This window comes from Rissa tridactyla, chromosome 2 (assembly GCF_028500815.1).
Source record: "Rissa tridactyla isolate bRisTri1 chromosome 2, bRisTri1.patW.cur.20221130, whole genome shotgun sequence".
Taxonomy (NCBI): Eukaryota; Metazoa; Chordata; class Aves; order Charadriiformes; family Laridae; genus Rissa; species Rissa tridactyla.
The window spans coordinates 47,353,661-47,366,223 of NC_071467.1; the positions used below are offsets into that span (position 1 = coordinate 47,353,661).

A 12,563-nucleotide genomic window follows, 5' to 3' on the forward strand; every position below is an offset into this window, starting at 1 on the left:
ATGAAGTAAATCAGTATGGAACTGATCAGTACTGATAGGAAATCAGCGTGTGACAGCATGCCATAAACCTTCTTTTCAAAGGTACTAGATCAGCAACAGCTGGGCACACACACCCAAGCACTCCCAACAACAAAAGGGAAACAGAAATCTGTAATATCTGCCGTCAGAAAGCCAAGCATAAAAGGCAGCTTTACACCGTACACTCTTGTGTCTAAACCCTCATGAATGGGAACTATTTTGCTGGACATTACACTCAGGTACTATACACGAGCAAAACTGAAACTCCCTCAAAAACGAAAAAGAAGAATGAAACACACTCAGTGGTAAAACACTCAAAACCTTTCTCCCAACAAGGACACCGTGGAAGGCAGTGAAGCTAGAATGTTTCCAGACCAAAATGGCAGCCCAGCCTTTGAAAGGTGAAGAGATAAGCTCTGAACTATAACAGAGACCTTGTGAGAGTCCACTGCAACTGCAAACCTCCCTAGCCCCTGCAAAGGACTCCAGATCCACTGCCACCTGAGAGAAGTCAAGACCCAGAGCAAGGGCTCAGAAAATGCCATTTTTCCTCCAAGCTCCTAGCACAGCTCAAGAAATGAAGTGTTGAGACCAATTTAATTCATGAGAACATCTGAAAATGCAGGCTGTTACAAGGAAATGTGAGATTGCTCTTTGCAACCTAAACCCGGGAATATACCTCTACAATTCATTAAAATCGAATCATATGTAAATCCATCATATAATACTTTAAAGTGAATTACATATGACTACAGTGGTTAATAAGTAGATAAACAGTGGAGAAAATCTTCTAATTCTAGCTCAGATCTTCAAGCAGTACTGCACATTATCAACTCGCCTCTCACTTGAATTTTAATGGATTCCAAAACAAATACACACCAGACCAAGTTAATGTGAAGAACCCACTGTTTTTAAATAAATTGAGTAGGACTCTGTTTGAAAGACTCTTTCCTAGGTTTTCATTCTGTGAAGACTGTTTAATAATAGAAAAAACCAACACAATAGCTAGGGAAGACCCCATTACGACATATATACAGTACACATATGTTTAGATAGTATAAGCACTTCCTGACAGCATGCTGATGTCTCATGTTCTGTTACTTTAGCATGGAACCAGTAAGTCAGTATCAGCTGAAGGAGTGTTGCATATAACTGTCTAAAGTTTCTTGTGTATTCAAAGGTACTAAAGGTTCTTATTTGTATAAATTTTAGTTATTATGTATCCATAAAAGCAATAGAAAGATTGGAAAGTGAAAGAATAAATGTCCAACAGCAATTTTATAAATAAAATCGCTGTTCAAATTAATTCACCTCTGCTACAATATCAAATTAAATCAAATCTGCAGCATGTATATGGCAGTAGCCAACACCTGAAACTTCAGAGAAAACAAAGCAAATACCCTCTACTGTTCCACAATACAAATGTCCATTTGTCTAATACTGTACATAGAGAAAACATTTTACCGATAGCTGTAATAATACTCTCATACTCTGAAGTACGGGATCTAATTACCATCAACTTAATTAAAACTAATTTCTTTTTATCGATTACTTAACTTTCTGATGTTGCTCTAACCCTACCGCCTTAGGGAATGTTTTCAAGTATTTCCATCAATGTTATGACTTTTTATATTAATTAGGCTCTTCTGATTAGTTTGCCCTTTTAAAAATTATTCTCAAATCTATATATCGGCTAAGTGACAAGTGGTAGAGTTTAAACAGCTATACAAGTTCAAACATTTGTTGCTTTGCTCTCTTTTTTTCCCCTCCTTTCCCTTTGCCCGCTCCCTCCACCACTAAAAAAGTTCGTGTATCGCAAAAGACATCCTGTATCGCAAAAAGTATAGAAGTTTCCAAAACGTGTGTCTTTTTCACTACTACCCGCACAGTTAGTGAGCTGCTTTGTGCCCACTGATTAATTTTCCTCCCCAGTCCTCAAAGCCTCTAAGCACAAGATTACCTTACGTCAATGAAAAAGGTCTATTAATTTTAAACTCAAACCACACGAAAAACTAAGCACAAATACTTAAGTGTTTCGAGGAGATGTGGATGGGCTTTGCTTACCTTAAGCCTAAATCAACAACTCGGCAATAAACTACCCCATGAAATACTAGACCTCTGTTAACCATAACTCAGAAAGCAGTTATGAGAAATATTAAAACAACATCATCTCATTATTCTAACACTTCAAAAACTTGTATTTCATTTTTTGTAGTCTATACAAGACTAAAACAATTCCTACATACTCAAAATTGAGAGGAGATAATGGTAACTTTTTGGAATTACAGTGTTTTATTTTTTCATTTTTCTTTGCCCGAATGAAAACTGAACTAATTTGGCACTGTTGGAAAATAATTTTCACATTGTTATGCTTTCAGTTAATATCTATCTTTCAATAATCATCTACTTTTGCCAAGCTTTACTACTTGTCATGCAAGCTAAATCATCCAAATCGTAAGTTATTCAAAAAACAAAAACTACCCCATTTTTATACACTGTAGTGTCAAATACAATAAATATGAAAGAAAAACCAAACAGCAGGCATACCCAGATTCTCACCTATCTGCAGAACCTCTTTCAAAATCTTTTTTTTATTTTAAGCCTCACATAAAATTTCCAATACAAATGCTTACACAGGAAAAGCAGGGATGTGATAATATAAACAATTCTGCTTACTTGAAAAGCACTTACAAAACCATCAAACTCACAATAAATAGGAGGACTGCATCATTGGTTAAAAAAAAAGAAGAAAAAAACCCCAGCAATACACCACTAAACAAAGCACTAAAAATCCTCAGAAACGCCTTGAAATTCTGCTGAGATCTTAGTCGTATAAGACTGACACACATGCTACAGGGAAGCCAATTGATTACCAGTCAATACAAGCTTACCTGCTTAAGTGCTTTCTTTGTGTGCTGCTGGAAGGAAGATACTAGCTTGCTTTGCACCGGTGCATTAGTAAGGCTTGAATCACGATTGGAAGACATTTCTTCAGATGTCTGCTTTGGGCAAACTTTATAAAAAGAAAAAAAAAAATCAGAATACTGTTTTGGGGGTTATATTCCCTATATCTTTGAAAGTCCTGAGGACAGGAAAGAAAAAAAAAAAAAGGCCAGTGCCTGGAAAATAAAAAGCTCGCTCTAAGATATTCAACTAATCTTGATGTCCAGATGACCTAAAAATGCTGCCATATTCTAAATAAATGCAATGCTTCACAAATATTTGTACCTCATCACACCCTTTCTATGCAGTTCTGGAGGCCTTGCATATTTTGCCTTTCAGGTCCTAGAAGGTAACTGAAATAGTTTAAATATGGTTTTCGAACAGAAGCGAGACAAAAATTATCTTCCTCACCAAGACATTTTTAATGGATTGTTATGTGTCTAAATGTGTATTTATACAAAAGACACTGATGACCCTGTGTTCTAAAAATATTTATAAATATGTAACTTCACGCCAGATTGTAATGGCTTTTTAGGAGCCAGACTCATCTATTTTATAAGTACTTCTTAGTAAAGCTAAGAACACACACTTTCCTGTTTAACAGAGTAGACCGGAATATCCATCCTGCAAAGAATAATTCTGGTCTCTCAGGTAATACACACTGCTACTTGCCTTCTAAATAATACATGTTTTAATGAACAAATACTACAGAGCTTGCATTAAACAGACTCTTGAATACATGTGTGAGGCACAGAAAAAATCTCCTGGTTAAAAACAAAAGGAAATTTGATTAATTGTTTTTTAAAAACAGCTTTATTAAACAGGTATGAAAGCTGTGAAAATAGCTGGAGGATCCTAGTAACCTTGGTGGTCAGCAAGCTTGACTAAAAGGGCTGTAAAAACCTTTCCACTCCTAATGCCTTGCATTACTGTTCCTCTCAATAGTGTCCTAGGACAGCCCAGCTAAAAGAGCACTAGCATGAATCCAGAAATGAAGCAACTTTTTTTTCCATTCTCCTCTGCTGACTCAATTCAAGTCTGTCTTCCAGCGCTGCTCAAAGCTGGTTTGCATGCTGACATACCTTCCTTATAATGCTCTGCAGCTGTATATGGTTTTCCAAGGTTTGCCATACTTCGCACACCTACTGGAACAATCTGAAGACACTCCAAGCAGCTGCATGGACACGTGCCAGAAATAATTTTAGCCCAATGTTTCTGTTTGCCTATGGTTTTCTCCTCCCATCCTTTAGTGGGATGAGCAGACACCTGAAGTAACATTCTAACTCTCTTGCCTTTAGCAATGTTTCGTAGAAGAAATATTGTAGTGATTTTTTCTTTGTGTTTGTAAGAAAAAAAGATAGACTAGAGACAATTTAGTTGCCAGGAATTAATGGCCACCATAAGATGCATGTGATATTAAACATTTGTTTCCACATTGAAAGAAAAAAGAATTAATACTTACCTCAAAAACAGAGAATACACTCTGTTTTATGGCACTGGCATTGTGTCCAGATAATTTTCATATCAGACTAAAAATTTTCATTAGCAGATAAGACAAAACCTATTTTGTCACAAGATTTATAACTGATAGTTGTCACTTTTTTCCCTGATACTTGAAGGATTTGTCAAAATATACAAAGAAGCTGTAACACAAAACAGGTTTTGAGTTTACAGCAACACCTGGTTTGGATCAATCTTTTCCACATGATGAACAAAGCTTACTATCAAAAAAGACAACTTAAAGGAGCAGCGAAGTGTCAGCAGAAAACAAATAACAGCTAGTTTATATAATCTAAATCACTGCAATAGCTAAGCTCCTGAGACAAAGAACACCTACACCAAAATAAAAACCTGACATTTCAAATTACCCAGCTTTTGTCTTTTCTTTCAAAGAGAATTTTTTTACTGTTTTCTGGCAAAGTCTGAGAGTCAAAGTACAGAAGAAAAAAAAACAGAAATAGTGTGAGCACACAAACCCCAGAGTTAAGGAGAGAACAGAAAAAAATTAAAAATGCCTAAAGAATGGAAACTGTTACATACTTAACTGTCCCTTCTAAGAGAGGACACAACATGACCTGTCACAAAAAACCTATTCCTGTTCTCTGGGATGCCTGCAACTCCCATTACCTTCTTGTTTAAATGGGAAATTCTGATTTTCATTACTCTGGATCTAGGATATTATCCAAGAGTCTCCCCTATTTCTTTTGGTGATAAAGTTCATCCTGGTGAGGTTTGGCAACACTAACTGATGATGCTCAGCACTACAACTGTTAATGTCAAAGCCATGATACAGCACAGGAATAAAAATAAACATAGCCTTATATTAATTTTCTGCTTTCATTCATTTTTCTTTTAACAATGAACCCTGAAATTGTGCCAGGGTCTATGAGATGCCATACTACTTATTTCTATCATTACTTCAATTTTACATAAAAATATTACTAGTGTATTGGTTTCTTTTGCTTCTGTTTCTTTAAAGCTTTGACAACAAAGTTAAACCAAGGAACAGGGATTGTTCTAATGGGTGAAGCAACTGGAACTGAAACCCACTGAAACAATAAATAGCTTTCCATCCCTATAATCTCTTCTGCATTTACAGAAGGAATCTCTCACTCTAGACTGGTTCAGTTTAGTGCAACCCAAACCTAGTTCCTCCAGAGTTTTGAAAAATACACTTTTTCCTGTAGTCTTTTTAAAGAAAAACGTATGTTCAGCTGAAGTCCATTGCTTAAAAAATTTAAAATGACATGGTTATTAGAAACAGTCAACGCCATTTATTAACAACAAATGATACTTCCTTTCTAAAATATATTTTGTACATTATAAATATTTTCTTTCATATATCTATTAGCTTAAAATAGTAAGAAGCTACTTCAAATATTGTTTTCCATGTTTTAATTAAATTTCTATTTCCATTTAAAACCAGCTTGATACAAATAATGGCTATAAACCTAACCATCTAGTAAATAAGAGATACGTCATTGCCTACTTTCCAAAAGTAGAAGATACAAACATTAAAAATCTAAACACATTATGTTAATTTATATAATTGCTTAATAAATTATCCATTCTATTCACTTTATTAGCAAAAAAAAATACTGAAAGTGATATACAGGCTTTATTTAGAGGATAATTAAGATATTGTTTACAAAACAATATGAATTGACTTTTCAGTAGGAAATGAAATACAAATATAAGACAATGAAAAAATTTATTGTTTAAAACATGTTCTGCTACTTAGTGATTTAAATCAATCTGTGCCAAAATCTCGCTACACTACAATGCCTGTGACCACAGAAAACTGTATTTATTTGTTTGTTCATTTAGTGGATAAAGTCCAACTGCTTTTCTCTGAACGGGTTAGAAGTAAAAAAAGGGGAAAATATGACAGAAAAATAACTAAGTGTTTGAAACGAACATTGAAAAACAATGCCTTAAGAACAGAGCAGGCATATCTTATGAAAACCAAAGAACACAGTAAAAGAAAAACAAATTCAGCAAGAGACGGTGATATTTGTACATACGTACAACTTTGGAAAGCTGCAACTACCTTGTCCATAAGCACTGAAGATGCATGGATATCATCAGATCCATGTTCTCTTGAAAAACTTTATCAGGAAAGAATGCTAAAAATAAACTGTACGCTGGGGAGGAAAAAAAGAATGCTGAAAGAATGCAACAGATGAAGGAAAAATATTTGGGTAGGAAAAAAAGAGGATGCACCATTACTGCTACAGTAGAAAAAAGAACAAGAGCTGTTTTAAGCCTACGGGAGGCATTTCCATTTAGTGGAGAATAATTAGGCTCCATTCTTTAAGTCGGCTTCTTCAAGGGCCAGGACTGAGTGAAGGAATAAAGCAAAAAGCAACTACTAAGCCATAAACTGTTAGGTTATGAGCTGGAAGAGCAGCTGGGTTTCTGAAGATAAGACCGCCTTAGTGAGTGTTCAGAGAGTGTTAACATGAATGATAGAATTAGAATTACTTAGCAAAATGAACATGTTAAAAATGTTCTTGACAACCTCCATTTAAAATAACTTCCTCTCTTCCATTTTTCCAGGACCAGTTTTGGTAATTATTATGAAAGGCTATCATTTATAAAAATCAGCAATGCTATCTTTTAACTTCAAATTTTATAGCCTACCTCTGTAATTTTTCATTACCTTTTACCTTCCCCGACCAAGAAATACGACACCTACATAAAACATATTAGAAGATGTGTTTCTTCAAGGAAACAATTTTTATAGGACTACAACTTAAAATTATTCTGTCTCACTGCCACTGAAAGTTATTAGGAATAATTATAAACAGATTTATGTAACTAGATGGACAGAAAAATTTCTGGAGTCCTTTAAGGGGCTTATTTTTCCAAAATAAATAGCACAATTAATTCCGATTTCAGACAGACCATATTGATTTAAAATCAAACCAGTAAAATCAACAGCAGTTCACTTCCTTCTTTGTTACAGAAACCACAGCAGATGAGAAGGATTGTTTACTAATGGCCACATTAAAAAAACACAAATTAATATTACTACCATATGCTGAAGACTAGAGTCTACCTCAAGCATAAAATGTATGCACACACTCTGCAGAAACGAAACTTCACAGAGAACTCCCTTAGGAAAACATACACACAAAATCTCTCTCTAAAATATCCATAGAATTCAATATTTTCTTTGGGTGACACAGATCTATACTTGTATTGACATAAATGGTCATGCTTTGCCAACACAGATGTATCGAGCAATTCACCTCCATCCCTCTTTGATCTCTAGAGCCCAACTTGCAAAATCTGAACAATTCAGAACCCGACTGTTGCCATCAGCTCTTGAAAATGAAAACCATTTTGGGAGTTAGTTAATTGTACAAGTACGCCAGTGCAAGCAAAACCAGATGCACATATCAAGAGCACTACTGTGACTGTAATATTCTTTTTGAAAAGCAATACTAGCACTGTGAAATGATAAGTAATATTGAAGAGTATTTTTTGGAAAAAGACATCAAATACCACAGCAGCTTGGTAGCTTGCACTGAATCACATTATATTCTCGGCGTGCTTTTGAGCCCAAACATTTCACAAAGCTTTGAAAACTGTGAATCCTTACTCCAAAGGACGTCAACATTTTCCACTAAAAATATACAGCCTGTCATCACTAAGCCACCGATTTCTCAGGCCTCATTAACTCCACCGTATAGCAAAAAAGCAGATGAGAAAGATCTCTCCCTCAAGCTTCACAGTATCTTCTCTCACTCTTATGACTCCCCTCCAGTGGCAATGAAACAAACAGAAGTTAAACTCAGTCCTGGGTACAGTATTTTCATTTTATAGCTACTTGCGGGGAGATGAAAAAAAAGAAAAAAAGAGAAAAAAGTGAAAAACTGTCTCTTTCTGATGTGTCATCCAAAACTGCGGATGTTCGAGCTGCTATTCTGTTACCGTCCTTCTGTTTTTAGAAGGGCCTGTCCCACATCCAAATATTGCCATGCGCAACGGACACATTCAGCAGATTCTTCCAATATTATTCCCAAGAGACAAGATGCTGAGGATAACAGGTTTTCCTGAATTGCCAGAAATTCCGTTCCAGGAAAGGAACTGAACATCTAAATCGGGACTCAGGTTTCAAACAATGGTGAATATTCATTCCTAACTACAGGAGTTATCCTAGTGGCTTCCTCGTCCAAAAAGCACAATGTGTTCAAGAGCACAGTAGCTACAAAGACAAAATTTCAGGATTCAGCATGAACCTGATCCTCTATCATCCATCATTTCATCTACTACGAAAACTGCCTAAGAAATTAATTCTGCCATTTCACATTTGCAATTTGCAATTTTAGGAAATGCTGAAACCCAAAGTGTCTCAAGAGGAGACATATGTTGCTCATATTTGGGCAAACATAAGAACCTATGTTTGGGTTGGGGAGGGAAGTCATACTACCATAGGAATTGCTACCTCCTCCACAGTTACATCATTGTGCATTCCATTGGCTTGCGTGAAGACAATTTTTAATCAACTGTGCTCCGTGGCTGATGGATTAGCCCTGGCTTCAGAAACCCTAGGGACAAATGCTTTTTGAGAACAGAACATCCTATTGATGGGCAAAAGGATATTATAGTCGTCATTTTCCCAGGCAACAGTAATTGGGATTTTAATTCTTTTACTGACTGCATCTTTACATGCTGCCCCTGTATTTGAGGGAAATGGAATTTATAAAAAGATATGAGACTGCTAGATTGCTTCTATAGAAATCCCATTCCAAATAAAATCAACTGTAGCGTAAAGAGTTTAACATATGCCTTTAGAGAAGGTGGGGAAAGAAAGACTTCTCCACAGCATCTGAAAAATCCTGAGGTGTGACTATTCCAGTTGTCAGTTTAGCAGTACTGATGTGGAGGAACAGCTTTCGCCAAGTCATGTGTTTATAACTGTGGGGAATTTTTATATTATTATGCTAATAAAATTGTTCAGTAGTCTGCATTTGTACTGGGAAAAATGTGCCTGCTGGTGAATAATGTGATTCTTCTGTGTTTGAGTGTCAGCTGGTACTTTTTACTCCAAAAGCTGAAGACCATCATCTAAACGCCCACAAACGGACTGAGGCTGCTGCTTAGGGTTTCATCCTCTGCTTCCAGCTAACTTTAAAGCGGCACTTTTTAAACTCTTTGTAAACAATTTCTGATCACTCTGTCAGAACTGGGGCTTCTGGCCTCTACCACAGTGGAAACAAGAGCAAATAAAATGCAATCAATTGGGCAATTAAGAATACAGTGTGCAAACAATGTCCATCCTCATATATATCACACATACTAAGGCTGAAAGGAGACATTATATCTATTGACTTTTTCTAAAACACAAGTCAGAGAATTTCATAAGGCATTTTTTGTACTGAATCAAATGTTATTTTTATGCCACAGAATCATTTCCTGGAAAGAAAAAAAAAATCCCAGCTTTAGTGTGAAAATTTTAACTGTTAGACATCTTGTTAGATTTGGCCTGCTAGAACAAATATTTTCTTTAGAAATACCTTTTCTCAAATATTTACAAACAGATCAAGTCACTGCCTCACCTTTGACAAACCAACTAGACTGTCCCCATTAAATTTCTCAGAGCAAAGGAGGCATTTGTTCACTCAGGAGTTCTTATGTGTCTTTTCTAAATCCTTCCCTATTTTTCTTAATTCCTTCTTACAGCTATAATGAATGCAATACACCAGTAATCATTTAACTACTGCTATACCCAAAGGAAACAATGTGCCTATATTCTTTAGTCAGTACTACCAGAATTATAGCCCAAGAACTGCATTGGACTAATTAGCAAAAGCATTTCATTCATGTTCAATTCATTTTCTACCGTGATCCTTAAATGTTTTTCAGATTTACTGATTTATTGAATATATGTTTTTCCACTGTGCAACTGTGACCTTTTTTCTTCACTTTAACGTCTGAAAAAATCATGCTGTTCAACTGTAATAATTTACAAGCCAATCAAGAGGGGTCTCAACATTATTATTTATTATCATTAAATTTAATCAAGAAGGATTTTATACTTTTCCAAAAGAATTTACGAAGATATTGAATAAAGAGCGTTCATATCACAACCTCAAGAGAAGAGCAAAAATACCTACTGTGGATGGAGATTCCTACGCCTTTGCAGATCTAATAATTTGTAATTTTCAATCCACTTAAAACTGGCTGCATTTCTCAGGCATGGTCCCTTTTTCAAGCCAGGCATTCTATACTGTAAATGAAATCTCTTACAGGATTCTACATATATTTCAATAGATACCTTTAACAACAAAACTCCTAGTCTCAAGAAAAGCTATTATCAAACATGTTTGACAAAACTATGTTCTGTATCAGCTGACTGATACAAGATATACTGTCTTCAATTCCTTTTTGATCACATCCAGCATTGGCCTTTCTATATGCAATATAGACTCACTATTGACATCCCTTATTCTTTTTAAATATACCCACTGCATGACATAAAAAAAAAGTAAAACGTCTTGTTTTCAAAAGTTAAATATATCGCAGTTTTACAAGATTTGTTAAAAGATGGAACATGAGGGAAATGTCTCAGCTTTAAAAACAATCTAGGTGTAAGTTACTGCTCTACCCCAAATATTTGAAAATGTTTAATTTTAGCAGCTGCTCTTTTATGTCACCACAAGTGCTAGAATTATGTTTATTACTGTAAACTGTGAAAATAGTATGCAGCCTCCTCCCAGTCAAAACCCAGCAATTTTCTACTTCTGGCATTCTGGCATCCTTATTTACATCCTACCACTCCTAAATAATTGCCAGGTTTTTGCCATGATTTTTATTTGTTTATAACAAGTAACATCAACTTTTGCTTTCCTTCCTGTAACTGTATTTACACCGCTTTTCACTGCTGTATTCTTCCTGAGATTTAGGGAAGTGTACATCAACAAATTGTCTGAGTACCAGACAGGAACTGTTGAAGAACTACAAATACGTATATTCACTTATACATGCAGTACCTACTACCTAAGCATAAAACCACTGCACATGCAGGGTCTGTTAACTTCTAGACATAATATATCAAAGAAAATGAAGAAGCAGACCCATTTAATAATTCTCGAATTTTCTTTTTCCACTGAGCTTCAAAACTTCACCACTGGATCTACAACAACCTGTCTTAGGTAGTTCTGTTACTCCTGGCACTGAGCATTTTCTGATTTTTCAATGCTGCTAGAAAGCAATACTAGGTGCAGAATGGAAGCTAGTTAAGTTGCTCAAGATCAAAAAGGAAGTCTGTCGCAGAACAACACCACGAGCTGAGCTTTTTCATGTCCTAGTTGTAAACAGGACACCTTCTCACCATATACAAAGTGAGTCAAAACAGCAGGCTGCAGTCCAGCAGTAGGACAGGTTGTGAGGGGGCAGCAGAAGAGAAGAACTGATCAAGGAAAGGTTTATTTCAGAGCTCCTGGGAAGCTTGATTTTTGAATAAAGCATTCACTTTACACGAGTGTAGTTTTAATAAGAAGAATATTAATGTCTATTACTTGCAAGTAATTTTAGATGACTGAAGAACAGTGTATTCTTTATGAGCAGTTATTACCTCTCAAAAAGGAAAAATATTTCTAAGGTTGCCATTTTCAACTTCTTGCAATGTTTCAGTGTGTCATTATCTCAGAGAAAAAAAAATGCACAGGATTTGATAATTCAACATGTCTTTATGTCAACATGGCACCCAGGAGAATCTCTGCCTGAAACAAAAAAAATACAAGCCCTTGTCCTGTACCCAGAACTCTACTGAGGGACCAACCCCACGTGCCCACACTGAAATCAGTGAGATGTCTATCTGACAACTGCAAGTCTGAAGCCTGATAAGCTGTGGGGCCTAAACCAAAAACACTGTAAGCCAAAGAATTACCTACCCAAACCACACCCCACAGCATCACTCATTTTCTCTTACAAATGTAAGTCAAATAAAGGCATTTGATGTTCCCGATTTCCTTAAAAGGCCAAAAAAGAGAGGGAGTCACTCAAAAATAATTCCACTGAGTAGAAAACATTACTTACACTCTTTAGAAATCACTCCATGAAAATCTTAAGTAAACAATACTTTTTCTTTT

General features: G+C 35.7%; 1 protein-coding gene across 1 annotated transcript in view; it reads right to left on the minus strand.

Moving 5' to 3' along the window:
* Positions 1 to 12,563, minus strand: part of ASXL3 (ASXL transcriptional regulator 3) — a 137,198-nt gene that overhangs the window by 58,702 nt on the left and 65,933 nt on the right. The window contains exon 7 of the mRNA XM_054189564.1: positions 2,910 to 3,031. Coding sequence (XP_054045539.1) covers positions 2,910 to 3,031 — 122 coding nt within the window. The remainder of the gene's footprint in view (positions 1 to 2,909; positions 3,032 to 12,563) is intronic.